The following is a 25,161-nucleotide window of genomic DNA, read 5'->3' as shown; positions in this document are numbered from 1 at the left end:
GTCTACATACTTAGACGTACGCATAATATTGGGCGGTCTGCTTGATGACGAAGCCGGATGGGATGATGACATCGGGTTTGAGCTGGCTTTGCTCTGGTTGGTCGGTAATGCGTACGGCAATGAAAAGTATGATCTTGATGTTTTTGATTTCTGCATTTGAAGATGCGAGATTATTTCGTTCTGTTCATAGTCGCTCGTAGAGGGGGACTGTTGTCAAGGACGTGTATGGAGGACGTGATATAGATGGACAGGGGGAATGAGTGACGGGGAGCTACCCTCATTAGAAAGAAGGCTGGTATGATCCGTTGGCGGATATCAGTTAGAGTATACAAGAGCAAGCAATTGCGATACGGAAAATGCGACCATGTGCAGTGTCGGCGTTTACAAATGGTTGTTGCTGTGGGTGGCCGCGGTTGGTCGGGGGACGGCCGGGTTTGGTGAATGCGTTGGATATGTGCCACTCGATGAAAATACATGGATAGAGGCTCTACATCAGTGATCTTCTGTGTCGGAGCACAAATGGGTGTTGGCTGTCGAGTGTTGGTTCCTTGGTGTTGATTGCTGGATCGTGCTTTCCCAAACTTGACCCGTGTGTAGCCAGCAAGATGCCATTGGCTTCCTAGATTTTATCATTCCAGTACGGCAGCAAGCTGAATATACATAAGGCACCTTGACATGATTATAAAATTGCTATTGCAAGTTATCGTGCTTGATGCACGTGATACACAGCCTTTTCTCATTTCATCATTGCACAGCGCACTCAACCCTTCGACCGTGCCTCTTAGTAAGCGAACACTTACAACCTCGCAGACTGCAAACATGCTTCGCGTCATTCTCCTCGGCGTAGTCGCGATCCTGGCTGCTCTTTCCATAGCCGAATTCTCAGGCTACATCCCGCGGTAGGTAAGCGGCTCGCTCGTAGGAAGGGCCCTGTCGGCTGTCATTTGTATCCCATACTTTTGTACTTTGAAGAATTCATGTTGAGAAGGCACGTAATCACATTCATCCACCGGCTGCTAATGCGACCAAGATCACGTCAAAATGTAAGCCAATCCAAATTCGGCCAGATGTTTATGAAAGGTCAAGATTCGGCTCTAAACCATGCTTGATAGCCCTCACTATATGCTGTTGTAACACCCCTAAATTCACATGTTGGTTCAAGGATTATTTGGTGGTCACAAAGTGAAAATTTCCGCTGGCAGCCAGCAATCCAGTAGCTTTTCCCATGACCTTCGGATCCGGACCGATAAGATTGCTTGGAAATCCCACGGTGAAGGGAATAATACTCTCCAAGTATTCGATTTGTTTCCACGTCAGGGTAATTTCCAGGCATTTCATGTTGTCCTTCAGATGCTCGACCTTTCTACCCCCGACGATGGGATACGTGTATGGGTACTTGCTCATGACATAGGCCAGAGCGATGGTGGTCGGACTTTCGATGCCGTGCTCGGCGGCGACATTGCAGAGAGCTTCACTCATCTTGATCTCGTCCTCGGATTGCTCGGCGCCACCGATGCTTCGGAGTGATTCGCCTTTCTGCTTCCGTTCTTCAACTGCTTTCTTGGATTGGAACTTGCCACTGCCCAGGGCACCCCAGGGTGCGAGGGCCATTCCAAAATGCCGCGCCATGGGAATGATCTCTCGTTCGAAATCACGCATCATGACGCTCCACCGACCTTGGTAGATGGTAAAGGGCGTCTTTCCCCTAGCACGGGCGTAGTAGTTGGCGGCGCTTACGACCCATGCCGGGGTATCCTGTTGAATTGTGTCAGCCCTTCTGCGCTGTGAGTTGCTTGGAAGATATTGCCTTGACTGCGAGCGGGGCGGAGGGGCTGATGGAGGAATCCTCGGATCACTTACAGACACACCCAGGTACAAGACCTTGCCTTGCTCAACGAGAACATGGAGGGAATCCATGACTTCTTCGATCGAGGTGGTCTGATCCCACCAATGAACGTAGACAATGTCGATATAAGAGGTGCGCAGCTTTTTCAAGCTCGCTTCGACGCTCAGACGAAGGGATTTCTTGTGGTTCCCCGCGTAGTTGATACCCGCTAAACCCAGATCATATTTGCGATAATGCGTAGTATACTTGGTGGCGACGACCATCTGATCTCGGATGCCTCTCTTCTCGAAATATTCACCGAGCCAGGCCTCCGACTCTTCATCCTGGTAGTCGTTGGCGGTATCGATGAAGTTTCCCCCACTCGAGATGTATTCATCGAGAAGCTTGAATGACGCCTCTTTATCCATTGAACCCAACTCTTTCACCCACGCCTGGCCAATGCTCATAGCTCCCAACTGAAGTGGCGATACTCGAACTCCAGCGGTGGAGGAGAGGATTCGGTATCGACCCAGCTCTGTGGCCGGAGCCGGGGCGGCCGAGAGTATATGGGCCATTCTGAATAATGAGCCTGGAATACAGGGGGGCCTGAACGGCGAGATGAGAAGGCTCTGTACGAGGGAGTCGAAGGGGAGAATTGATTCGAACGCTTTGAAAAACGCAATTCGAATCGCAACATGGCCAAGACTTTATATATTCAGGGCTTCGAAGGCTAGTACGGCTAATCATGACTTGCTCAAGTCACTAGAGACTGCTCAGGCCGTCTCAATTCGATCGATTTGGTGATAGGTGATAGGAGAGCATGGACGAGTTGCCTCAATTTGAATGGTCAGTTCAATCGGCAGAGGGACACACGCATCTGGTGAGCAGAGAGACAAATCAGTGTTCCGGAGGTTGACAGTTAATCTCCGTTAAAGTCCGAGGGCAGAGGATGCCATGGCCTCCATTCGTTAAGTAGCTGACTTCCGTCTGCCTTCTTAGTACTTAGTATGCAGAGCTAGGTCTGAAGACCGGGAATACCCCATAACTCCGAAGAAGGGTCTATTGGACGTCAAAAATCGACAAATAGGAGAGTGGGCGATGGGCAAGTAGCGCCAAGAACGGGTAGCCGTCCTATTTCAGCCCAAGCAACCCAACGAGGTGTCCAAGGTAATAAAAGGCTCGAAGGCTCGCATGACATGCTATCCATAATTGAGCGTCCCTTTGGTTTTATCATTTGGACGGAATTGCTTCCAGGCTAGTCTGTCGTTCTAAGCGGTAGAGTTATCACGGCGCTGGAGTACGTCTTTTGTGCTTCAATGCAGTAATGACCTACACCGCAGCCTAATTGATGTCACACTACATATAATACAGTGGCTGATCATGGTGTAAACGAGACTTCATAAATGGCTGAGGACTGGCTTGGCATGCCAGGCGCCTTTGTTGTTGTTATGGGAGTGTGAAGAACAGTCAGGGCGCGAAGAAGAGCAGCTGTTTGTATATTGATGTGATGGACTGAGAAGTATTTCAAGTTCATAATGCATTCTACCATGGTTTCTCCATCCCTACTACCGAAGCTATCCGAAATTTCACTGACTCTATGCCTCGACGATTTCGAAGAATCGCGTCTCCGAGGTGATCGGGGTGCACCATTGGTATTCAACCCAGAACTAAGAAGACGGAATAACCACGCATTGGCTTCAAGCTCTTTTACGGCTGGCGAGAAATCTCAAACGAAACAGCTAGAACTTACTCGAGTTCGTCGGTGCAGTGCTCGTCGGAATATACGATCAACTTGTGATAGAGACCGTTCTGGGCAAAGTTGACGCTAGTGAAGGTGCTGTTCTTGGGTGGCACCTTGCCGAAAGGGTTCTTGCCGTACATATCGGAGCATTGCCAGGTACCTCCCGCGGTGTCGGCGAAAGTCGAGGTTGCTACTGAGCATCCAGCCCTGTGCTTGGGCCTGGGCAGCCAGCAAGGCCGAGATCAGGGAGGCCACGGTCAAGGTGGCGAGCTTCATGGCGGCGGTTTCTGCTTTGGTCGCGTGTGACTGATTATGAGAATGTGCACGGGAGAGTAGACTAAAGAGTGATTTTGTGTGATGGGGAGGGAGCTAGTTGTGTGATCACTCGAATGAGAAAAACGGTTATATTTATACTCTACTGAATCAGCACAATACGTGGACAGGTTAGCAGAGTCTGCCGAAGCTATTAATAGGGATGAAGATCTAGTGAGTATATGGTAGGTAGATGAAGTTGAAATAGTAAGATCAAGTAGACCTCTCCCACACGAGGCTGACCGTTGTGTAAGGCTCGGGTTGGGAAAGCCAATTTATAGCCAATACGCCGCCTTACGACGTATCTTGATACGTCCGTGTGACGATTCTACCAAGTCGGCTGATTATTAGATCTGCTTGGGATTTATGTTCGTAAGGTAAACAGATGAATACCAAGTAGGTATCTTGATGTCGGACTTCTGAGCAATGATTGTCATAAAGGTAAGCGTCGTCAGGGCGTAGTTCCCCATACAATTCCAAGTAGTGAATGTATGCTTAGATTGATCACTGAAGGTGATATTTCTTAACTTTCTATCTAGGTAATGAGCGTAGTATATATAATATCCTCGATCTGTTGGATCTCACAGATCATGATAATCCTGCTCTTGGATCTGTGTAGACCCACGGATCCCGTTCCTTGTATCATGTGGCTTGCTTAGTCATGTTCTTGTGTTCCCTTGTCCTTTATCAATGTCCTTATCGGTTGGACCGGATGTCCCGTATGTACATTAGTGATGTGTGCACCTAGGGGGGAGGATGCTATAATGCAGCAGTGCGCAACGTTATAGTATCTAATTGAAGGGATTCACCTAACCAGTGGGTCCTCCTACCTTTTCGTATCAAGATACGTGTTTTGTTTTACTTCCCTTTCTATGTCGTACCACTAAGGGTGTTACACGCAAAGGTGGTCAAAGATTTGAGAGGTTGTAAAAGCATGACATTCTATGATTGATTGATTGATTGATTGAAATTTAACGTCTCATCACGTGAGACGTGCCGGGCGCAGTGCCGGCATGGTCAATGCTAGTCGAATCTATGTTACAGGGGACTGTCTTCATCTAACATTCCTGTTCAGTGCGATGGGCAGATCTCAGTAAAGAAATTGGTCTCCTCCGCCCATTGGCAAAACAAACGAGCTCCCTTGGCCGTGCCTAGGAGGGAATCTATACTATTCTTGGCCATATGCGCTTTTAGATGACCGGGCGTGGCCTTGCGACATTCTATGTAGTCCTATGGAGCACGAAGGTTGGACTTAGTCCCGAAGGGCTAAGTCACGTGGTAACCTTGGTGGTCTTGGCAAAGCCCACCAAGGTTGCCTAACAAAGGGGGTGTTCGTGGCCAAACCTTACGTTCCGTTTCTATACCGTGCTGACCTAGCTAAAAAGCGATTCGAAAATAGAACATTTATAAGTGAGTATCACATAATGTACCCCACAAGCAAGTTGGCCACTTTTTCTTGACACCGTACGAATAACCTTTTAATTAACATCTTTACACATACTAAGATGGGATCGAATTGGAGAGAAAGCGACATGATTCTAGCGTGTCAGGCGCTTCAATCGAAACCCGAATTAAGCATCCGACGCGCTGCCCAACTCTACAATGTCCCTCGTACAACTCTAGCTAACCGAAAACGCGGACTACTATCTCGACGCGATACTCGACAATCTAGTCAAGAAATTGAAGACCTAATACGGGCGCATATAACCCATATCTCGAAGGAGGATTTCTTTTCGGCATTCTATAGGGCGTATCGTACGACTATAACTAAGTCGAATATCCAGGCAGGTTTCAGGGGGACAGGACTTATTCCGTACGACCCGGAATATGTGATTTCACAGCTGGATATTAAGCTACATACGCCTACACCTCCTGGGAGCTCGTCTGGCGCCCCCTTAATCTGGGAATCAAAGACTCCAAATAACCCAACCGAGGCGCAACCCCAGTCTGAATACGTTAAAAACAGAATCGTACAGCATCAGAATAGCTCCCTGACAACAATACTTACGGCTAATGACCAATTTTCACGTGGTGCGACGGCTGTTATGCATCGGTTAGTTTTACTTGAGGATGAGGTTACTACACTTCGGAAGGCCAATCAAGAGCTAAGCCGTCGTCGAAGGACTAAAAGTCGACAGCTACAAGATGGAGGATCTCTTAGTTTACGAGACTCTTAGGACTTACAGTCTCAACGGGATATTGAACAGCAGCTACAGGATGATATACGTGTAAGTCGTCGTCGTACGAGACCGGCCGAACCACGCCGACGGCGCTGTAGGATCTGCGGAGAGCCCGGACATAATACTCGTACTTGTTAGAATGATAAAGATACGTACGAGGAAGAGGATTCCGATTAGTTTGAATTATTATTTTTTAGTTTAGTTAAGTTATTGAAGTTATTCATATGGTGCCAAGAAAAAGTGGCCAACTTGCTTGTGGGGTACGTTATTCCTTTTATTCTGATTTTGCCTATAAATTATAAACGTAATGGTACACCAACACCCCCTGAGTAGAGCCCTGCTATGCGTAGCCCGAAATTTTCAGAGGCAATGCCTCGAGAAAATCAAAATTGTCCACGATCAACTTGTTCAAGGTTGCATCTTCGCCTGAATTCGTGCTTGTATCGGGGACATAGAAGTCCCATGGTTGTTGTTGTTCTGGGTCCTCATGTCCCGCCTCTTCCCGTAGTGGCTGCTGCTGCCGTCTCCTCCGGCGGATGAAGAAGATGTCGTCGGATTGTTTCCAGGTCCAACCGCGGCCGGTGAAGTCGCCGTAAACTAGCAGGTCGAGTGATGGGATCCCCTCGGGCCCGAAGATCCAGTTGGCCAGGTCATAGAACTGGTGTCAAGACCTGGACCAGATGCCCGCATCCGGGATGTCGGGCTCTCCGTGGCCGGGTCGCATGGCCAACGCGTCCTCTACCTCCCACAGCCCGATCTTGGGGCGCTCCGCGGACGGATCCACCGCGTCATCCCGAGGCGCCTTCCTAACCATGTCCAGAGGTGCTCGGATATGAAGCGTCTTGAGTGTCTCCTTTTTTGTGAAAGGCTCGACTATCAACTTCATCCGCCTGGATAGACAGCAAGACCTAAACATTCCAAATCGAAGCCCGAAAGTGGATCGTCCAGGAAACCGTCCTCTCGTGGGAGGCCGAGGTTGAACACGTCGCCCACTTTCCAGCTGTGGCCCCAATCCTCGGTCGGTTTGATCTGCAAAACCATCCGACGAAGCGTTGCCCGTTGGTGCTGGATGGCGTCCCAGATGTCGTCCCAGAATGGCATGTAATCTTCATCTGTTGGAGAATCGGGCCAGACCGACACTTCTCGGTGTGCAAACAAGTCCTCCAGCGTGTTAGGTAACTGTTCCAGATACGAGGTAAGATTCACGTCGCCCTCGTCGTCATAGGGACCCATGGTCAGCTCTAATGACTTGAGTCGGACGGTGGGATTGCGAGGCGTAATTGTCAGAATCCATGGGGAGCAAGAAGCAGGGAACAGGAAGAATGGACGGTCACGGGGGAGCATGATAGTCCTGGAGGTGCGTGGTTGTCTACCCCACACAAGGGTGGCACAGCCAGGGCGGCAGACAAGCAGAACCAACATGTATCAAGGTACCTACTTAAGTACTCCGTACATAATGATATGCCATGGTAGTTTGCTTGGCTCTGTATCCATCCCTGATATAAGCATCGCAACCGTCCATGTAACTATGCCCCATACGCAACTATGCTGGCGGGTTGGTGGTGCGTTGGGGTTGGCTGGTGATGGCTTTTCCCCTATTTTCTTCTTGGCTACCTAGGTATTTATTATGTACGAATTCCGACTCGCCTAGTCTCATGATTAAATTTTATCGATGTACCAATAGACCACGACCGTGTGATGAACAGGTTTGCCTCTCACGGTGGCTGTGTAAAGAAAACTCAGCAACCGAACGCTCGGGTGTAGGTAAGGAAGCCTTCTATTGCGCCAGGCTCCTCCAAATACTTAAGCATGTACTGATGCCACTCCGACCCAAATTCGGCTGTATATTCTGCTTTGCAGAACTCCCAGTAGTCCGGGAACCAGCCCGATCAGAGTGACCAATCGATCGATATCGATCATGATTCTTCACTCCGGTATCGATCAACATCATATTCATCCGATCGGTACCGGTACAGATTACTAAGTAACCGGTATCGATCGGCATCGATCACATATAACCGGTCCGGTCAGATAGAGGTCGGATCGATCAATAGCGGTTGTACGGAGTTGTTTATTTTTAACGGTTTTGCGCCCAATTAGCTAATTCGCGTGAAACCTCACCATCCAATTCAACGTTTGATACCTTGTCAAGCAGATGGAGTGGCAACTCTGCCTGATAAACGCCTGCTAAACTTCATGACCTGATACATTGTGATGCCCCAATAACGTGGCGTTTTAGGCGAGATCTTCGTGCTGATACCATCTCTCCTACGCTGTTAAACTGGCGTTCTGTTTCTGCTTGCGCTGAAGGTATCGTAAGGAAGTCAACAGCCATATAAGACAGTTTGGTGAAACGTTTTGCGCCAATATCACGCCACCAAGCTACTGGGTCCTTTAAATATTGGTCCACGTTAACCACAGGTTCTGCCAGGTAGAGGACAAGCTCGTCTTGTTGTGATTCTTCCTGCCTAATCGGCACCGGCTTGGTGTTTCTGCCCTTTCCTTTCCTTCTCTTTGCTATTGGCTGTGTATCTTATGTACTTTGCGAATCAAGGACCTCGGAGTCGGCGTCGCTCATATAAAAACGCTTGCGGCGTTGAAGCATCGTAAGGACTGGCTGGTTCTCAGCTTCAGCTAAAGGGTTGGTCTCAGGAAGGGGCCTAGACGAGGGTCAGTTAGAGATGAACAGTTATCTAGATATTATACTTACCTATTTTTATAGTCACCCTCCCAAGGCTTCCTCAACCTAGCCATATAATGCTCACGCCAACTCAGCTATTCACTTTTCCTACCTAAAACAACGCCTAACCGTATTAGGTTAGATAAAACCAGGGTCAACAACAAGGGTCACGATGCCCTCAGAATCCTCCATATAACCGGTCCGGTCAGATCGAACGATCGATACCGGTGGCAGTTTGCGCCACCGGTATCGATCTAATGAACAAAATGTGCTACCGATCGGTATCGATATCGGAATATCGGACCGGTCCGGACCGGTATCCGATCGATTGGTTACTCTGCTTTTCCCATGAATCACATTGATGCCGACCTCTAAAACGGTGTGGTCCAGACCAGCCGCCGTGCCCAGCCGCCGTGCCGTCTTGAGTCGGATTATTTACGAAGGTGGTCTCGGAAAAAAAAGTTGCTTACGTATATTAACGGTTACCAACATTCCATTCCCAAATACAACGGCGACTAGGACCAACACATCACCTCACTCGAGCTTCGCCAGCGCCCAACATAAAGTAAATGCTTGGCAAGCGAATCAATGCAAATTCAAAGAAAGAAAAGCAAACATAACTCTCCCATATATTTGCAAATACAAACCATATGGTACGATGTGTTTGATTACTCAAACTCAAAAGTCCGTCAAACCTTGGTATTTCCGGCCGGCAGGAGGTCTATCAGCATCACAGGAATTATGTGGATCGAATGGTGATACGGAGAGTAACAATTTCGTAGGAGAAGAGGGTAAGATGAATCTGTCCCTGATCTGTATTATTTTAGGGATTAAACATTTGTAAGTGGGACATGGACCTTGGTAGAGTAAGCTGGACCTACTAGATACCAAAGGCTATGTAGCGTTGTATTGGATTATGGGCAAATGGTCTTGTATTGAAAGTGTCATGATCTCTGGAGAGTCCTGAGAGAAGTGAAGGGCGGCCATAGGGGCCCTATATAGGTAGAAATGACTGATGCCTGCCCCACAGCCAGGACTTGTGTGGTTCAATGGGTAGAGGTCATATTGACCCATACTTCGTACGGTTTGCGGCTTTACTTTTCTCCTTTTGACTTGGCAGTCTTGACGGAGTAGCCTTGAAGGTCCAACACGTTGTGTATAGCTAGTTATTTACATTTCTAATTAATATAAATACAAACTAGATCGTAGACCGGATTTGCGTTGTTTGGTTTATATTAGACGCGGTTGCTGCTCCGCACGGGTCAACCCTCCGAGAATACAGATGAGCATCAATAACCATGAGCCCGGTGTGGGAAGTCGTGGCCTCAGGCGTGGAAGGGTACACCCTGTTTTTAGGGACCCCCTAGGCAGTTCTGTCCCACGCACCTTGTAGCACCAATACAGCCCCAAATCCTCGGGATTCGACAAAATAAACCTCGTTTGACTCGAATGCGGTTCGGAAATAGCTTACCGTTTACGTAGGTGGAAGTAATCAATTGACGAATCAAACCCATGGACCCAGCCTTCAGTGGATCTTCCAATCTAGTCCACTAACCTAGACCCTGACCGACAGTTCTACATGTCCGACAACACAAACAGAAAATGTCCCCGAAGCATCTCATCATCGTCTGTTGCCACGCCATCTGGCTTGGAGGTCCCAATCTGGGATTTGATGAAGACGCATGGCTCCTTGCCTCGTTCCAAAAGAATGAAACAAAGACGTTCATCGACCATATCCGGACTGGATTGCAGACCCTGAAGGATGCGCCGGACTCTGTCTTGGTGTTCTCTGGGTAAGTCCCCTTTGCAGTTATCGAATTTCGCGTATTCAGTTTCTACATCTGCCCGAAAACATCGTTGGAAGCCTCGTTCGAGCCTCGTTGGGAGTTGTCGGAAAACGCGTGATAGACTGCTCTAGTATTCGATTAAACGTGTTTGCAAGGGTGAATACCTTGTCATGCTTTTACAACCTATTATTATCCTAATTCAAGCACAACACACTGCTGAAGATACTATAGTGGCCCAACCCGAAAGGAGACCCAGCTCGCAGAAGCAACCAGCTACGCGAATCTCGCCGCCGCCAACTCGTATTTCGGCATCATCTCGCCCGGAGAAGCAGAAACTCGCATCTCCTGCGAGAGCAGAGCCCTGGACTCATACTACAACATTCTCTTCAGCATCGTCAAATTCTGGAAAGACCACGGCAACGTCTGGCCGGAGCGCATCACTATTGTGAGCCACTCCTTCAAGAAGGGTCGCTTAGTCGATTGTCATTGCGGCGCCATTGGGTATCCCCTGGACCGCGTTGGATTCATTGGCGTTGATCCGCCGGGCATGATGGATGGGAGCAACGAAGTTGCTATGAAGGGTGTTGCTGAGGCAATAACTCAGTGGACTGAGGATCCGCATGGGACTGGGGAGGTCTTGGCTGGGAAACGGAAAGAGAGGAATCCATGGGGAGTATCGCAGGATTTGTTCTCAAACCAGCAGGAGATGGTGCGAAGCAAGGTCAAGACAAGGATACTTGAGAATAACCAGCAAGTATTAGATCCTGATGCTTCTCAGCCATGGTCACAAGACGTTGTTTGATTCTATGAGCACATAGCTAATATCATGGTTCTGGAGTCACAGCAGAGAACCTAAAGCAATCTGCCTATCTTGGTATATTGGCTTCTTTCTGCTTAAATCTTCGGCAAGACCTTCCCTTCAGCGACAGAAACCGTGTCAACGATGAACCTCACAGCATCCTTCATCATATCAGCGTTGAACTCATGTCCAACATCCGCGTAAACAATGTCTTCCACCGAGATGGCGCCGTTATACCAAGATCCTGCAGCATCTTTCAGGAACTTCAAGAACGGCTCGGATTTGGCGTAGGGCACAAGCTTATCAGCTCCTCCAGACAAGACCTGGAACTTCTTCCCCCGCACCCGCGAGTCTAGCAACGGTGCCAGCCTCTTCTGTTCCGCTTCTGAAGTCGGGTAGGAAATCTCATCCGTGCCGAACAGGATTCCCTTCGGATCATATTTCTTGCACATTTGTACCAGCGCAGTAGGGAAGTCCTTGCTACCCAGGAACGAAGCGCCATTATCTACCGCCGAGTAGGTATCCAGCCTGGACAGGCGTGCACGGTCTGATATGATATCTGCCCTTAGTTGTCAGCAAAATACCGGAAACGTGAAGCCCCCATTTCTCAACAGCAGAGACGGTCTCAGACTTACACATATAATCCGGACACCCAATGATTGCCACACCTGCACAAACCCTCGGCTCCGCAAACATAAGCTGCCAGACGCTATGCCCACCCAAACTAACCCCTAGCGCCAAATGCTGGTCGATCCTCCTTTCCACCCCACTTACACTCGCTCCGGGGCCATTTCCATTGCCAAAAAGATAACCCTCAAGCAAATCCATCAATATCCCCGTGTCGACCACCATCCCGCTGATAGTGCCAAACATATCCTGCGCATGGGTCTTGTTCCCACTACGCCAAGCCTCATTGGCGATGGCGCTGATGAGGCGGGTGCCATGATTGCGCTGGTCGAAGGCGACGGCTATTAGGCCTCGTGACGAAGACGATGATGATGGAAGTGGGGTCGAGTGAGAATTCCAGGCATTGACGGAGAGCGAGGCGATATCGGTCATGCATTCTTTCGATTGGAGGCGTGGGTGGTGAAGCCAGAGACAGGATATGGATGTTGCCGAAGGCGGCAGCTCCGCGAGGCCGTAGATATCGACGTGCAGGCCCGCGATGGGGAGGGTTGATTTAGAGATGGTGGGAATTGGGGTGGCCTGCGTGGCGATGGGATTTGGTGTTGACATTTTGGGGGTATAATTGCACGGGGCAGAGGTGAGGGAGAATTGAAGAACAAGCAGGTCGAGAATTGGGAGGATTATAAGAAATATTGCTGTTTATTTATCGTCGATACTAATTTGAGGAGTGCGGCCCGAGACCTTTGGCATCTTCGCATATGTTGTATGTAGGTCGTCGGACGTGAGCGGGGTTGTGTGGGTCTGCTAGCCGGCAGCGGACCGTCACTGATGCATCATAAGGGTAAGTAATTCATGACTGTGCTATTCTTCTAGGATATTTCCCTTGCATCTAGTTAAATCTCCTATTCATGGCAATCATAAATCAAATTACTTAGCGTCAGCCAGCGCTTATAGATCGGAGCCTTATAATTCAAATGCGAGAGGAAAATAGTGAACAGTGGAGACTATAAATTGTGCACCTTGGTGGGAATGATTAGCTTATACTAGCATCTTTGCTTATCTTTTTTTTTAAAAAAAATCCCGTTTATTATACTACCTTATAGAAGCCTGCGGCTTATGAAGGCAGTGAGGTAGGCTAACTAGTAACTAAGAAAAGAATGTAATGGGGTCTAGGCTTCTATAGTCTCACCTAGACCGCTCGTCAATTCAATCATTCCGAATTGAATCCTTTCAGAATCCATGACCTCCCCGTAATGTGTAATTCTTAATGCCATATCTTAGCCTTCGCTACATATTGTATTATCTCTTGGAATGAAATCTAGTGGTAAAAGGCTTCCGAGTGGTTGTTCTACTCAAGGAAGAAACTATCCCGCGTACCGCTCTGGCGACGTCGAAACGGTATCTTATCGTGGAGGCTTACGTGCCGCAGGCGCTATATTCCCCTCGTCGTTTGACGTTCCCGTTTTCTTCTGAATCCATCGTTCTTCGTAAGATATATATAAAGGCGATCAATATGCGCTTTAGGCCTTTTGGTGGCCCGTATCTGACAGCCTCAAGGGCCAACACACACGCGCTAACTTTCACGCACGTGATGGTAAATCAACTAAATAGAACCTGTGGGTACGGGCCGGTGCATCTTACCCTACCTGACCCCTGAACCTTGACGACCATTACCATGTCGTTCTGCGCCCAGTGCAGGTCTCTGCAAGCAACAGTCTTTGGCGAAGCTGTCCAGAATGTCACTTACAATCTGCAGCGTTACCCGCATCTGCCCAACTACACGGCTCTCGTCAAATCAGCAGGCGCAGGGTGCGGCTTGTGCAAGATCCTTCTTCACGCTCTGTTGGACGATGAGCAGCTGAAAAGCAACGCAGAGATCAAGCTCGACCACAACGGGCAACCCGTCTTTCCCGACGGCGCGCTGGGCCTTGGCGGTATGCTCTGCATCGACGGCAAGCGCTCAATATGGATGGACGGACTGGTCGGTGCTCTGGGGCAAGTCAGGGCGTACGAGATACCGAGTGGTTGGTGGGATCCTTGGGCCGAGGAGGATATTGATGTGAACGATAGAGCTGTCGGCGTTATCAGTTATTGGATCAAAACATGCCTCGCCGAGCATCCTGAATGTTGGCAGAGCCGGCCTGTGGACTTCATTCCCACACGGGTCATTGCCGTGGGTGGCGAAGGTGATGACCATGTTCAACTCATACAGGCCAAAGAGCGAGAGCCTGCCGACAAACGTTATGTTGCTCTGAGCCATTGCTGGGGGCTGAATATGCCACCATCGGCCACAACAGTCGAGGCTGTGTTGAGTGATCATCTGAGGTCAATCTCTCTGAACAATCTGACCGCCACTTTCATCGACGCTATCAAGATTACCCGCAGACTGGGCATTTCATACATATGGATTGACTCCCTCTGCATCGTCCAAGACTCTGCCGCGGACTGGGATGCAGAAGCCAGTGAGATGGCCGCCGTCTATTCGAGTGCTTATGTCACTCTTGCGGCATCAGGCTCTGCGGATGGGACGCAAGGCTGCCGGACCCAGCGTGACCAAGTCCCGTACATCGATGTGCCCATCAACGGTGGTGAGCTGGAGCCAGAGTCCATGACGCAGAGGCGGTACAGGGTATGTGCCTGGCCAAATTTCAGCGACTATCACATAAACCGTGATCCTCTGCACTCGAGAGGCTGGTGTCTTCAAGAGCGCGAGCTATCTCCTCGCATCGCCCATTTCTCAAGCGATACCGTCCGGTGGGAGTGTCGCAAGACTCATGCCTCGTTGGTCTTCCCGTGGCTTAACACGAATGCCTTTCTAGGCTATCCTCGTATCTTCGACTACGATGACTCCGGTCGGAGACATCCCAAGCTTAATCCTACCCTTGGTGGTGACATGACGGGCGATGGCCTGCTGCAAGCCGCTTCCGAGTGGCTGCGGCTGGTACGCATGTACAGCGCAAAGAACCTAACCAAGCAGACCGACATGTTGCCCGCCATTGGGGGTCTCGCTCGCGCCTATGCCAAATTCACACCTGGCGAATACCATGCCGGTCATTTTGCATCACACGGTATCGTCAACTTGCTGTGGAGGGTAGACGACCCACATAAGACCGAAGAGGAACCACGTCGTCCGCAGGAATACACAGCGCCGTCGTGGTCATGGGCCTCCATCGCTAGGCCCGTAGCTTGGGACTGGAATTTATTCATGGATAAGGATCGGATCAAATCCGTGGCTGATATCATGGTGATGGACACGTCACCCCTCGGCTTGGATCCATTTGGCAGGGTGAAGAGTGGGATGGTCAGAATCAAGGGATAGATTAGACAGTTAAGCACGCGTGAAGTCACCCCCGCATGGCTGAACAATGATCCAAGGACGCAGAACCTATTCGCAGATCTAGGCGGTAAAGAAAGCAAGGTCGGATCTGTGACTTTCGATGTGTCCACAGAGGCGCAGGATTCCATCTACGCTGTAGCCTGTTCCGAGATTGGACATCCGTGGCCGCAGGTGTTTGGATTGGCACTTGCGACTGTTGAGGGAGGGCAACGGTTTCGAAGGATTGGTCGGTTTATGTCGTCTGTGCGAACCTGGGACAATGATGGCCCTACAGAGGAAGTGGTCATTATTTGAAGTATAGAGTTGTTATACTGACTAATGAGCGCATACGTAGCGACGTTTACTCTCTGGCATGACGCATGTGAGGCATACCTTTAACTGTCGTCTTCTTCATTCGAATTCCCGTTATGTGACAACTTTCCCGAGGGGTTGATGTCAGTCTGTCAGGGTGTTGCAATCCTGCGAAGCATCATGGAGTAGATTCAGTATTTGTAAGTCATCCGCGACTACATCTTTCAGGGTCCTAGCTGCAGAAACTGTCTTGTTATCGCCTAATAAGATCTCGAATCCAAGATCTGATTTATGTCTTATCAGCTCTTCTGCCACTTCCGGCAACCTCAAGTCCTCGAGGGATTGCCGGGAGCAAATTTGAGCCTGGCGATATCTCAGCCTGTCCAAAAACCTGCCCCAGACTGTAGAACCTTTGTTGGACCAAATTGACCGTCAAAAGACGAGGGACCCACTCGTTGTAGAATGAGGTATTTTTGGTAGTTATAAGGTCTGACAACCTTCGAGACACTCATTAAGATCTGCCCCGTGCCGCAGAAGAGATCGCACCGTCTCCACGCTCCGCTCAACCTTCCCTAGAGACTCGAGCCCCAATAATGCAACATCAAGAAGCGGCGGCCACTTTCCCACCAGAAATTCGGGATCCGATGTGAGCCTGAGGTCGATGAACTCGTGTAGGTCATATGCTGCGGCTCTGTTTAGAGATGACCGCACGGTGTGTTTTCGACGAGCGTCCCAGACCTTCCACAGGATTGACTGACTAACTGAAAAACGAAGACTGAAAAGAATATTGAAACGGGGTCAGGCGGTCAGTAGGATATACCTACCACCTAACACACTGAACAGACGGCTCCAGTACCAACAGATCCCATCTGGTGGTCTTATCAGACGAAGATCGTGGTACTGGTTATAAGAGTGAAGCTCTTATACGTCTGGTGCGCGAGTTGGTCGGATGTGCCTCTGATACTCGTATCGTGATAATAGGATCTCGAACGTAAAGATAAGCTGAATAACTAAAATAACTAAATAACTGACTGAAAAGCGAAGGTGAAGATATAGATAAGAAGGAGATGATGATATGAAGATGAGGATGATGATGCGTGAAGATGGGGAACTCGTGTCCTACTCTGCCTCTGTGCCTCTTAAAGAAGATAAAATAAACTTTCTCCTAGCCCCGTAACCTATTTCCCTGATGTCCGGCCTTACCCCGTTACAATATGATGAGAGGAATGATCAAGGGAAGATGGTGATTGGTTCTGCGTACATCTTGAAGCGAAGAAAAGGGTGTCCTCCCTGCCCCCTGTCACCCATTTTCCTTGATGACCGGCCTGGCCCCACTACACTATATACGCCTATACCTCCTGGGAGCTCGTCTAGCGGCCCCCTAAGCTAGGAATCAAAGACTCTAATAACCTAACTAAGGCGTAATCCTAGTCTAAATACGTTGAAACCAAGATCGTATAGTACTAGAATAGCTCTCCGAGACAATTCTTACGGCTATTATGTACCGGTTGGTTTTACTTAAGGATAAGATTACAACACTTCGGAAGGCTAATTAAGAGCTAAGGCGTCTTCGAAGGACTAAAAATCGACAGCTATAAGATAGAGGGTCTCTTATTTTACGAGAGGCTTAGGTCCTATAGTCTTAACAGGAGATTTAAATAGTAGCTACAGGATAATATACGTGTAAGTCGTCGTCGTACGAGAACGGCCTAACCATGCCGACGGCGCTGTAGGATCTGTGGAGAGCCCGGATATAATGCTCGTACTTTTAAGAATAATAAAGATACGGTATGGCCAACTTGCAGGGTACATTAAGCGTTTTATAACTCCGCCTCTTAATATTTGTTTAAAGGTCGGGGAACACTTTCCTAAGCCCATCCCCTTTTAGAAGAAAATAGTTTACTAATTCGTGTATAAATTAGATGGTTAGACTCGTGTATTTAGTAGATTCGGCTATAACTATTAGACTATAGGTGATGCGAGTGCATATGGGGTGTGAATTGTTGTATTGGGAAAGGATGGCCAGGTCAGCTATTCTGGCCTGGCAGAGCTCTTTTATAGCTCGTATCTATCTTATCTCTAGCTATAGGGCAACCCCCCATGGGGTCATGTATCAATAGGCAAATGGTCTTATATTGAAGATATGATCTCTGGAGAGTCCTGTAAGAAGTGAATAGCGGCTATAAGGGCCTTATATAGACAGGAATGAAAGATGCCAGGGTGGTGATCATATTGGTCTATAAATTACGGTACGTGACCATGTGTTCTTCCAAGACTGGCAGTCTTGGTGTAGTAGCCTTGAAGGTTCAACATGTGCGTACAGCTCCTATGTGTGACCGGGTGTCCGAAATAGGAGGGGTCGTTGTTTCGCCACACTCCAGATGCACCTTATAACTGGGATACTATGGTATGGCAATGTAAGGAGATCATTTCTCCGTCTGGGCAGGCAGTTCCTCCTTCCACCCAGCCGAGAGAACTGGTTCCAAGCTAGTAAGTAGAAAATGACCCCACAAGTCCCAAAGCACCAAGTATCTAGTTCCATTTCCACGTCATCTAACAAAACGTCTCAACTCGATCCTAAGTCACCAGCGGCTTCTGTCCATACACGACGTAGCTTTGAAGTCACACGTCAGCTTAAATCAGGACCCAAATGGAATGAAGTTATAAACTTACACCGGCATGAAGAATCGCGTATTCTTATCTTGCGCTTCTTCCTTGACCTGTTCGATAAACGACTCGATCTCGGATGGGGTCATGCCGGCAGCTTTCAACATTTCCCACGCAACGCCGCGAATTCCATCCAAAATGTTTTGCAGTTGGTGTTTGCCCACTTGTTGAAACCTTGGGTCCGCCGGCCAGCCATTACAAGGCCATGGGATTTTCTTCTCTGTGACGTTCACGACTGGAAAGTATCAGCGTCTATCATATCTGGTTGACTGGTTACCAAGTCTGCCAAATTGCAACATCGAACACATGTTGCCGCCATCCAGAGAACGAGAATTCACTTATAACCCGCCTCCTTAAACCAAAATTTGTACTTGGCAGAGACCAGTGCATCCTTTCCCATAGCTGCCATTCCCTGACGGCAAAGATCCGACCACTTTCCGAGAGCGGTGCCGTCCAAGCTTCCATCCATGAACAGAAATTGAGGCGCCGTGTCCTGATACTCTATCCACCCTCCCGGATTCAAATTCTTAAAGGCGTGGGAGATGACCATCTTTGGGTTGTCGAAACAGGTGTTTACGAACCGCGCATGAATATATTCGAAAGAGTGGGAAAATACCCAATCATCCTCCACGTCTTCTTTGACAAAGAAACAGTTAGGTATGGCTGGATCCGGTTGTATCCTGCTCAAATCAGTCCCTATTAACATGGATTCGGGGTATTGTTTCGCTGTGACATGTTAGTCTATGAGAAAATTTCAACGTCAGAAATGCTCGCGTCGCATGCAAACCAACCGAATTCCAATGCCCATACTCCCGTGCCTGTTGCAATATCGACAGCATGTGCAGGAGGCTCCGTCAACGGAGCCCACGAGAGTTTGCCGTCCATGAGTAGCGTAAATGCATAGTGTTGCTTGTCCAAACGTTCCTGTTCAGCCTGCATCATGACAAATCATATTTAACACCCATAGCATACCCTGGATCTCATGATGCTCCCCAGACTTACCTCATCGTTTGGCATGATGTACTTCCCTTCCTTATAAGCCTGGTATGTTCTCCTGGAATCTCCCAAAACCGAATCAGGCTCAACGACCGGGCGGCCAGACGGTTGACGAATCAATTCTCGTGGAATATGAAACCCTTCAGGCAATAACTTCTCAGAAGTAAGTGTCCATTCGGAGCTATTTCCATCACCAGTCATGTTGTCCTGCCCGGACGGGGCATGAGAGTCATCATTCATAACTGCACGTTCGTTATGCTGATGCTGGCTAGAAGCCGACTTGATGCTAATATCACAGTGCAGTAACGCGGAAGTCTCTAGCTGCCAACAAGTAAAGTGATATGGCGGCTTGCTGTTGTGGTGAGCCCTTTGGCAGAAGAGGGGTCGGGATTTGGGCGCGGAAACAACTGCTCTTTTCAGTGTGAGGCATCGCTTGGCCTGACCAATGAGAGTACGTACATGAAAATCACGATCCATTTTTCTAATAAGTAAGAGATTTTAGAGATCTAGACGACGCTGATTCAAGGAGCGTATGCGAGAATCGCAACAAACGTATCCCCTTGAGTGCGATACAGATGCATACTTACGTATCCAAGTCGGTATAAGACTAAACGTATCGTTATACTATAGTTATTAGAAAAATTAGCAAGCATTTGCATTATTAGATTCAGATACGACGGAATAATTATATTTATACTATTTTATCCCGCTGTAAAAGGATGTCATTTGAGTTTATTCATTGACTATTACTCGTTATAATACTGCAGCTTTATAGCAATTACGGTAATAAGTTGATACAACGCCTAGCATATCGCAAGTCCATGAATTGCGACCTCCTCTCTAGCAATTGCAAATTAAGCACCCCGACACTTAAGTCACCTTCAACCCAAGTAGTAACAACATTTCTTTATTGATCAGAACAATGTACAGTAACTCGAAGACCCCTGAATGGCCACCGAACCTCGAATGTCCTATCCGCGATGCCTTGCCACTTGGGGAAGTTTAATTGTAATTTTTAGCAAAGGGGCTGTATTGAAGGAGGAAGTTCGACAGTAAGCAGCCAGGAGAGCCTCAGACAAGCTAAGACAGCGAAGCTTTGCGGATCCCACATATTTCCCGCCGTGGCGTGCAGGGATATCACACCAGGAGCATTCTACAAATTAGATATATCAACGCCCAACATCAAAGTCCCAACGGTCAAGTAATTTGTCAGATTTATGGTCATCCGCAAAGCTGGATTGATGTGAAGGGATCACAAATAGCGAGCTGCGCCGCCTGGATTCACAATCTCCAATGTGGTCGTCCCAGCCAATTTGGCGCTCATCGATTTTGTCTCGAAACGGTATCGTCGCGACCACTACCATCACCATCACCGTTAATACTGCGGTCATGGAGGGGCATGGCGACACACATACACCGGAGAGTGCTAAATTGTTTACAGAGACAAGACCGCTCGATCAACACCAGAGACAGCATACAAGTACGCAGCGACGGGAATAGATTGGAACAATCAAGATTGGTTCGTTTTCTCTGAGCCGTTAAGCACAGGCTTTATGCAGAATTTGTTGCCAAATTTCTTGGGTCTTATGGGCTTCGTTTCCGGTGAGAAAGCCAACATGGGGAGTCTGGGGAATATGGATTTTGCACCGTCTTCGTTTCCCAGTCACAGTCCGCCAGTACATCAAGTCAACGACGTGAACCCCCCTCCGTTCTCCCCATCTTGATCCTGAACAGCCTCCACCGGCTTCCCTTTCTTCACGCTGTACCAAATTAGGGCCAGGGAAATACCGCCCGCCCTCAAATAAAGTCCCTCGGTTTCATCGAGCTCAAGAATGTCACCCACCTTCAAAGTGTAAGGCTCGTCAGGCTGGGGATTGCTAATGACACCATTAACAACAACCTCAGGTGTTCATTGCAAGGAAATCTGAATCTCAACATACCTGTATTTTTCTTTATATAACGGGACTAGGTTTGTTGCTTCTGGTCCTAGTAATGTTCGATATGATTTAACTGGCAATCGCCATAAGCCGACCCGGCCTTCTACCCAGGCTAAACCTCTAGCATAGAAGCGGACTCGACCGGCGGACTGTCGAAATTCATCCTTAGGTTTGCTGATTTATATGTTGTAAGTCGAAGAAGCTGGTGATGACGAAGAAGTTTGAGAAACAAGTCGGCCACTAAGTACTGGGAATACGGCTTCTGATTATGGGCCTCGACCTCGATTATGTATGTCCAGAGAGGCGCAAATTGCTCTTTTGCGGTTACGTGTTTGACTTGTGTGGTCCGATGCAGGCCACTTATGCGGTGCAGACAACGTATAAGCGTAGCGAATACAAACACTCGCTGGAGCGATGTAGGCTCAATACGTCATGTGATGGATTGATCGACCAAGACATTATTGTGGGAGGCAACACTGGGCCCAACTAGAAGATCATGGATAAAGAACATGGGCGGTCTTCCCTATTAGCTTTTTATATAGTGAGAGACGAATGAATAGATTGTGTACGGCCAGAGTAGTGAGGCGGCTTGATGTCCCATATTCGCACCTCGTCGTATCGACATGTAGTTGTTTCCAAATAACTCGAATACCAACACAGATCACCAACTTGCCTCACGCAGATGCTAATCTTACATTCGACCTACTTGACAGGCATGCCTTGTAGCTCTGTCAGCACTACCATTCAATGGGAAACATACCTCACCCCACCCTTATTTGTGGACTGATTTGAACCCTATTTGTTTCCTTGTTTTCTCATCTGGGCCTGCATAAAGTTCATATTAAGAGGAGTGGTTTGCCGCGAGTAGTTTTGCTCCGAGTTGGTTTGATGAGCTGTGACAGTGGCGTTGGCATCCGGGCTGACGTCCGAAGGTGGGGAGTTTTAGACTAAGAACTGCTTAGAACCGAACAAGCTCGAAGGACTCAACTTCAATTGAGGCCGCCTGGGTCTGACTATTCCTTAGCAATGCAACACCGCACTCCCATGTGAAGCGCAGCAGCTCACCAACGACGGCGACCGCTTGACCATCACACCGCTCTCTGTCCAGAACATGGGCGGCTCACCCGGCTTGGCCGTTAATTTTGAAGTCAGGGCCAACTTTTCGACATGGACCGCGTTGTTCGAAAATTTTAGGGTCGAGAGATTAAAGTCAGATAGGCGGTATTGCGATGTGACCTATGTTGCGAGCAACGAGAGCGGGGATTGGCAGAACATAACTTGTTATTTGCCTTGCCCTTGCCCTATCACACAAGCGTTTCAGGTATGATAATGTTTTGTAAGATTTAAACTGAAGTTATTTTCATCTTTTGCAAAGCTAGTAAATCCAGTAGCTAAAGCCGATCCACGCTGTTTCTTTGTTGCTGTTACAAGTCCATGTCTAATCATCGACAATATCTTCAATTAGATCCCCGTCAAAACTCGGCAAACTGCTGATAGCGGTCCTCCCAGCGAGTGCCTTCTTCCTTCGACGTCCTCTGCCACTATCGCCTCTTGATTTTATTTTTGCCGGCGGTAGTAGCATCCCCGTTCGCTTTTTGCCAAGTTCTTCTAGTTTCCTATCAAAAGTTTGAGGCATTGTAATGCGAGAGTCTGAGTGGATATCGTCTGTTGCATCCGAGCTAGCCACCGTCGCTGCGCCCGTGTCGATTGTTTCAGGATCAGAGGAAATTGCTATGGACATCTTATTTGTACTTTCAGGGGACGAAGTCGTGTCGGTGACACTCCCAACTGTCACCTCGACTTGTTCAGTAGCTGGTGCAGAGATGGTCTTCGCGCGAGAGCGTTGCCTTTGTGGTACTGTTGAAGATGACACCGAGCCATGTGTAGCGGCGTTGCTTGCGCTTGGGGCCAAATAAGTCATGTCATCATCTTCATCAAGACGTTGGCTTGATGAGGTGCGGACGGTGCCCATAGTGCAATGCTCCACGGGCGACCAAGTGGAGGTCCCGCCCGAAGCCGTGGTCATTGAGAACTCGACCGATTCGGCACTAGATTCTTCGAGAGAGGCAACTACAGGAATCATTGAAGGTCGGAGTTCTTGCGCAGCTTGATGGACAGCTTGCGACTTGATTTCCTCCATCTCGTCATTATCCATGTCGAAAATGAATTTCATCCATGCCTCATTAACATCCTTTGCAGTTCGAGTCGCGGATTTCACCACAATAGGGGGCTCCAGACTCTTGGTTATCCCAATCAAAACATTCCAGTCCATGTTGTGGCAATCCATCTTGGAAACCAATGAATGAGCTTGTATACAGTGTTTAGTTGACTCAACCAAGGCTTGCGAGTGTTTTGCAGCATCGGCTTTGATCTGAGTCGGAACAGTGCCATACCCTTTAAGCACTGTTTGATGCTGGTCCGAGAAGGGCTCTTCAAGTAGCTCCGGTGAGGATCGTAGAGAGTCTGAGTCATCATTCGCGAACATACCGGGGCTAGGATCAGCTTTCCGACTTGAAGACAACCCATCCTGGTATATAAGTTCCGGAGAAACTGAACCATGCATCGCAATCATTGAATGGTCAGGGCCTTTTTTAGTTGAAGGCATTGACTGGACCTCAGCACATTGCTTGGATGATCTGGTTGAAAACTGGGCAGCATCTGACGTTTTTGATGAATATAAATCCTCATCCATAGGCGCCATGTCAAAATGATACTCAATGGTGCTTAAACCGGGGCTTATGGGTTGTGGGAGGTCGCTGCGACAGAGAGAAGAACCTCTCATCAATGGGCTGATTCCGTTATCCGAGGAAGATAACAAAGCTAGCCACTTATTGTTTTCGACAATTGGAGAGGCTGAAGGCTGCGGTGGCCCGCGACCGACTTGGGCTTGGAGACTGTTCGTGCTACCCGACCTGGACGGGGACCATCGAAGCACCATATAGTCCTCCAGTCGACGTGGGGAAGGTTCATGGATCTCAGACGATGAGTAAACAACGTGAGCCGGAACATCAGCTCCAGAAAACTGTGGGTCATATTCCGAACTCGAGCAGGAACCCGAAATAGAACCGTACCGTCGACTTCTCTGGTGTGGTACCTTCGCTTGTGCAGCCTTCTTCTGAATTGGCTCACCCCGTCTTCTTATGTCATGGCGCGAAGGTGACCTATTCATGGGGGGAACCAAGCTGAATCTCCTGCGCGTCATTTGCGTATTGGAACTTGTGCTACTGCCATAGGTCTCCTGTCTTTCAATCTGAATCTTGATAGGAGACTGCTTCGGCTGTCGGGCCCTGGATTTCGAACTGTGTTGCACAGGGGAGAACACTTCTGCTCGGATATCAGCCGTGAAGTGGCGATTTCCTCTAGTTTTTCTTAAACGCGACTGGTCAACCTTTCCCCATCGCCTATTATTCGCCTCCTGTGGTGGTTTCGAGAAGAGCATATCAACTGGTTGCGGCATGGTCAAGCCAGCCCAATCTGGCTTGCTGAGGAGCTTCCGCCTTTTCACGTCGATGTCGATCCTACTGGGCGTATCTACCGCTGGTGTCTTCCTTTTTTTGCCTAAAATCTCGTTTTGGGTTGGAAGTTCACCTCTTGATCGGTGATGTTGTTGATCCTCAAGACGAGGTTGTGCTTTCGTACTTGCTGCCTGCCGTTGCTCTCGTTCGGGTGAGTGTATCCACCAAGAATGGCTATTGCACTGAGAACCTGCAGATTTTCGGGACTTCTCAGGTCGTCTTGATAACTCTATGTTGAAGGATGATGTCATGATCGGGCTGCGCTTGATGCCACTCAGTAGGTTGTTGCGCGCCTTTGCAAAATGCTGTTTCTGGCGCATTAGGACCCCGTTTTTGGCTCTGCCATGTGAATGGCGAGCCAGGTTACCCTCGGTCCAATTCATTGTGTCTCGTGTATAAATTATGCTGAAAATGGATATCTAGGTTTGAAGGGAAGGATGCAATGCTGGGTGAAAATTGCAACTGGA

The 25,161-nt window shown here is 48.6% G+C and overlaps 7 protein-coding genes across 7 annotated transcripts; 2 read left to right on the top strand and 5 right to left on the bottom strand.

Annotated features, from left to right (window-relative positions):
• Positions 1–1,164: 1,164 nt before the first annotated feature.
• On the bottom strand, positions 1,165–2,400 carry BCR38DRAFT_482329 (putative aryl-alcohol dehydrogenase; the record flags this gene model as incomplete). The annotated part of the gene is made up of 2 exons (XM_040863489.1): positions 1,165–1,755; positions 1,861–2,400. The coding sequence occupies 2 exons, from the start codon at positions 2,398–2,400 to the stop codon at positions 1,165–1,167; spliced, it is 1,131 nt and encodes a 376-aa protein (XP_040719146.1).
• A 3,998-nt stretch (positions 2,401–6,398) lies between these two features.
• Positions 6,399–7,402, bottom strand: BCR38DRAFT_482327 (uncharacterized protein; the record flags this gene model as incomplete). The annotated part of the gene is made up of 3 exons (XM_040863488.1): positions 6,399–6,716; positions 6,801–6,931; positions 6,973–7,402. The coding sequence occupies 3 exons, from the start codon at positions 7,400–7,402 to the stop codon at positions 6,399–6,401; spliced, it is 879 nt and encodes a 292-aa protein (XP_040719145.1).
• A 2,759-nt stretch (positions 7,403–10,161) lies between these two features.
• BCR38DRAFT_386725 (uncharacterized protein) lies at positions 10,162–11,339 on the top strand. The gene is made up of 3 exons (XM_040857489.1): positions 10,162–10,216; positions 10,312–10,531; positions 10,757–11,339. Exons 2-3 carry the CDS (start codon positions 10,341–10,343, stop codon positions 11,325–11,327), a joined length of 762 nt encoding a protein of 253 aa, XP_040719144.1. The 5' UTR covers positions 10,162–10,216; positions 10,312–10,340; the 3' UTR covers positions 11,328–11,339.
• A 3-nt stretch (positions 11,340–11,342) lies between these two features.
• On the bottom strand, positions 11,343–12,699 carry BCR38DRAFT_521819 (uncharacterized protein). The gene is made up of 2 exons (XM_040865203.1): positions 11,960–12,699; positions 11,343–11,883 (listed from the first exon to the last, which is right to left on the bottom strand). Exons 1-2 carry the CDS (start codon positions 12,558–12,560, stop codon positions 11,420–11,422), a joined length of 1,065 nt encoding a protein of 354 aa, XP_040719143.1. The 5' UTR covers positions 12,561–12,699; the 3' UTR covers positions 11,343–11,419.
• A 905-nt stretch (positions 12,700–13,604) lies between these two features.
• Positions 13,605–15,624, top strand: BCR38DRAFT_424516 (heterokaryon incompatibility protein-domain-containing protein). The gene has a single exon (XM_040859662.1). The coding sequence runs from the start codon at positions 13,627–13,629 to the stop codon at positions 15,268–15,270; it is 1,644 nt and encodes a 547-aa protein (XP_040719142.1). The 5' UTR covers positions 13,605–13,626; the 3' UTR covers positions 15,271–15,624.
• A 2,182-nt stretch (positions 15,625–17,806) lies between these two features.
• BCR38DRAFT_386718 (S-adenosyl-L-methionine-dependent methyltransferase) lies at positions 17,807–19,602 on the bottom strand. Its single transcript, XM_040857488.1, has 5 exons — positions 19,249–19,602; positions 19,038–19,179; positions 18,592–18,972; positions 18,253–18,481; positions 17,807–18,193 (listed from the first exon to the last, which is right to left on the bottom strand). Exons 1-5 carry the CDS (start codon positions 19,480–19,482, stop codon positions 18,157–18,159), a joined length of 1,023 nt encoding a protein of 340 aa, XP_040719141.1. The 5' UTR covers positions 19,483–19,602; the 3' UTR covers positions 17,807–18,156.
• A 3,015-nt stretch (positions 19,603–22,617) lies between these two features.
• On the bottom strand, positions 22,618–25,109 carry BCR38DRAFT_508061 (uncharacterized protein; the record flags this gene model as incomplete). Its single annotated transcript, XM_040864966.1, has 1 exon — positions 22,618–25,109. The coding sequence occupies exon 1, from the start codon at positions 25,075–25,077 to the stop codon at positions 22,618–22,620; it is 2,460 nt and encodes an 819-aa protein (XP_040719140.1). The 5' UTR covers positions 25,078–25,109.
• Between the last annotated feature and the right edge of the window lie 52 nt (positions 25,110–25,161).

Source organism: Pseudomassariella vexata, assembly GCF_002105095.1.
Source record: "Pseudomassariella vexata strain CBS 129021 chromosome Unknown BCR38scaffold_3, whole genome shotgun sequence".
NCBI classification, from domain to species: domain Eukaryota; kingdom Fungi; phylum Ascomycota; class Sordariomycetes; order Amphisphaeriales; family Pseudomassariaceae; genus Pseudomassariella; species Pseudomassariella vexata.
The sequence above is the reverse complement of the archived record's forward strand: the minus strand, read 5'-3'. Positions and strand labels throughout refer to the sequence as shown.

Coding starts and splice junctions, on each gene's coding strand:
- BCR38DRAFT_521819 (XM_040865203.1), bottom strand. CDS start 12,560: ATGTCAACACCAAATCCCATCGCCACGCAGGCCACCCCAATTCCCACC. Junction 11,884..11,959: donor TGGGTGTCCGGATTATATGT/GTAAGTCTGAGA, acceptor AACTAAGGGCAG/ATATCATATCAGACCGTGCA.
- BCR38DRAFT_386718 (XM_040857488.1), bottom strand. CDS start 19,482: ATGAATGATGACTCTCATGCCCCGTCCGGGCAGGACAACATGACTGGT. Junction 19,180..19,248: donor ACATCATGCCAAACGATGAG/GTAAGTCTGGGG, acceptor GTCATGATGCAG/GCTGAACAGGAACGTTTGGA. Junction 18,482..18,591: donor ATTTTGGTTTAAGGAGGCGG/GTTATAAGTGAA, acceptor GATACTTTCCAG/TCGTGAACGTCACAGAGAAG.
- BCR38DRAFT_386725 (XM_040857489.1), top strand. CDS start 10,341: ATGTCCCCGAAGCATCTCATCATCGTCTGTTGCCACGCCATCTGGCTT. Junction 10,532..10,756: donor TCTGTCTTGGTGTTCTCTGG/GTAAGTCCCCTT, acceptor AAGATACTATAG/TGGCCCAACCCGAAAGGAGA.
- BCR38DRAFT_424516 (XM_040859662.1), top strand. CDS start 13,627: ATGTCGTTCTGCGCCCAGTGCAGGTCTCTGCAAGCAACAGTCTTTGGC.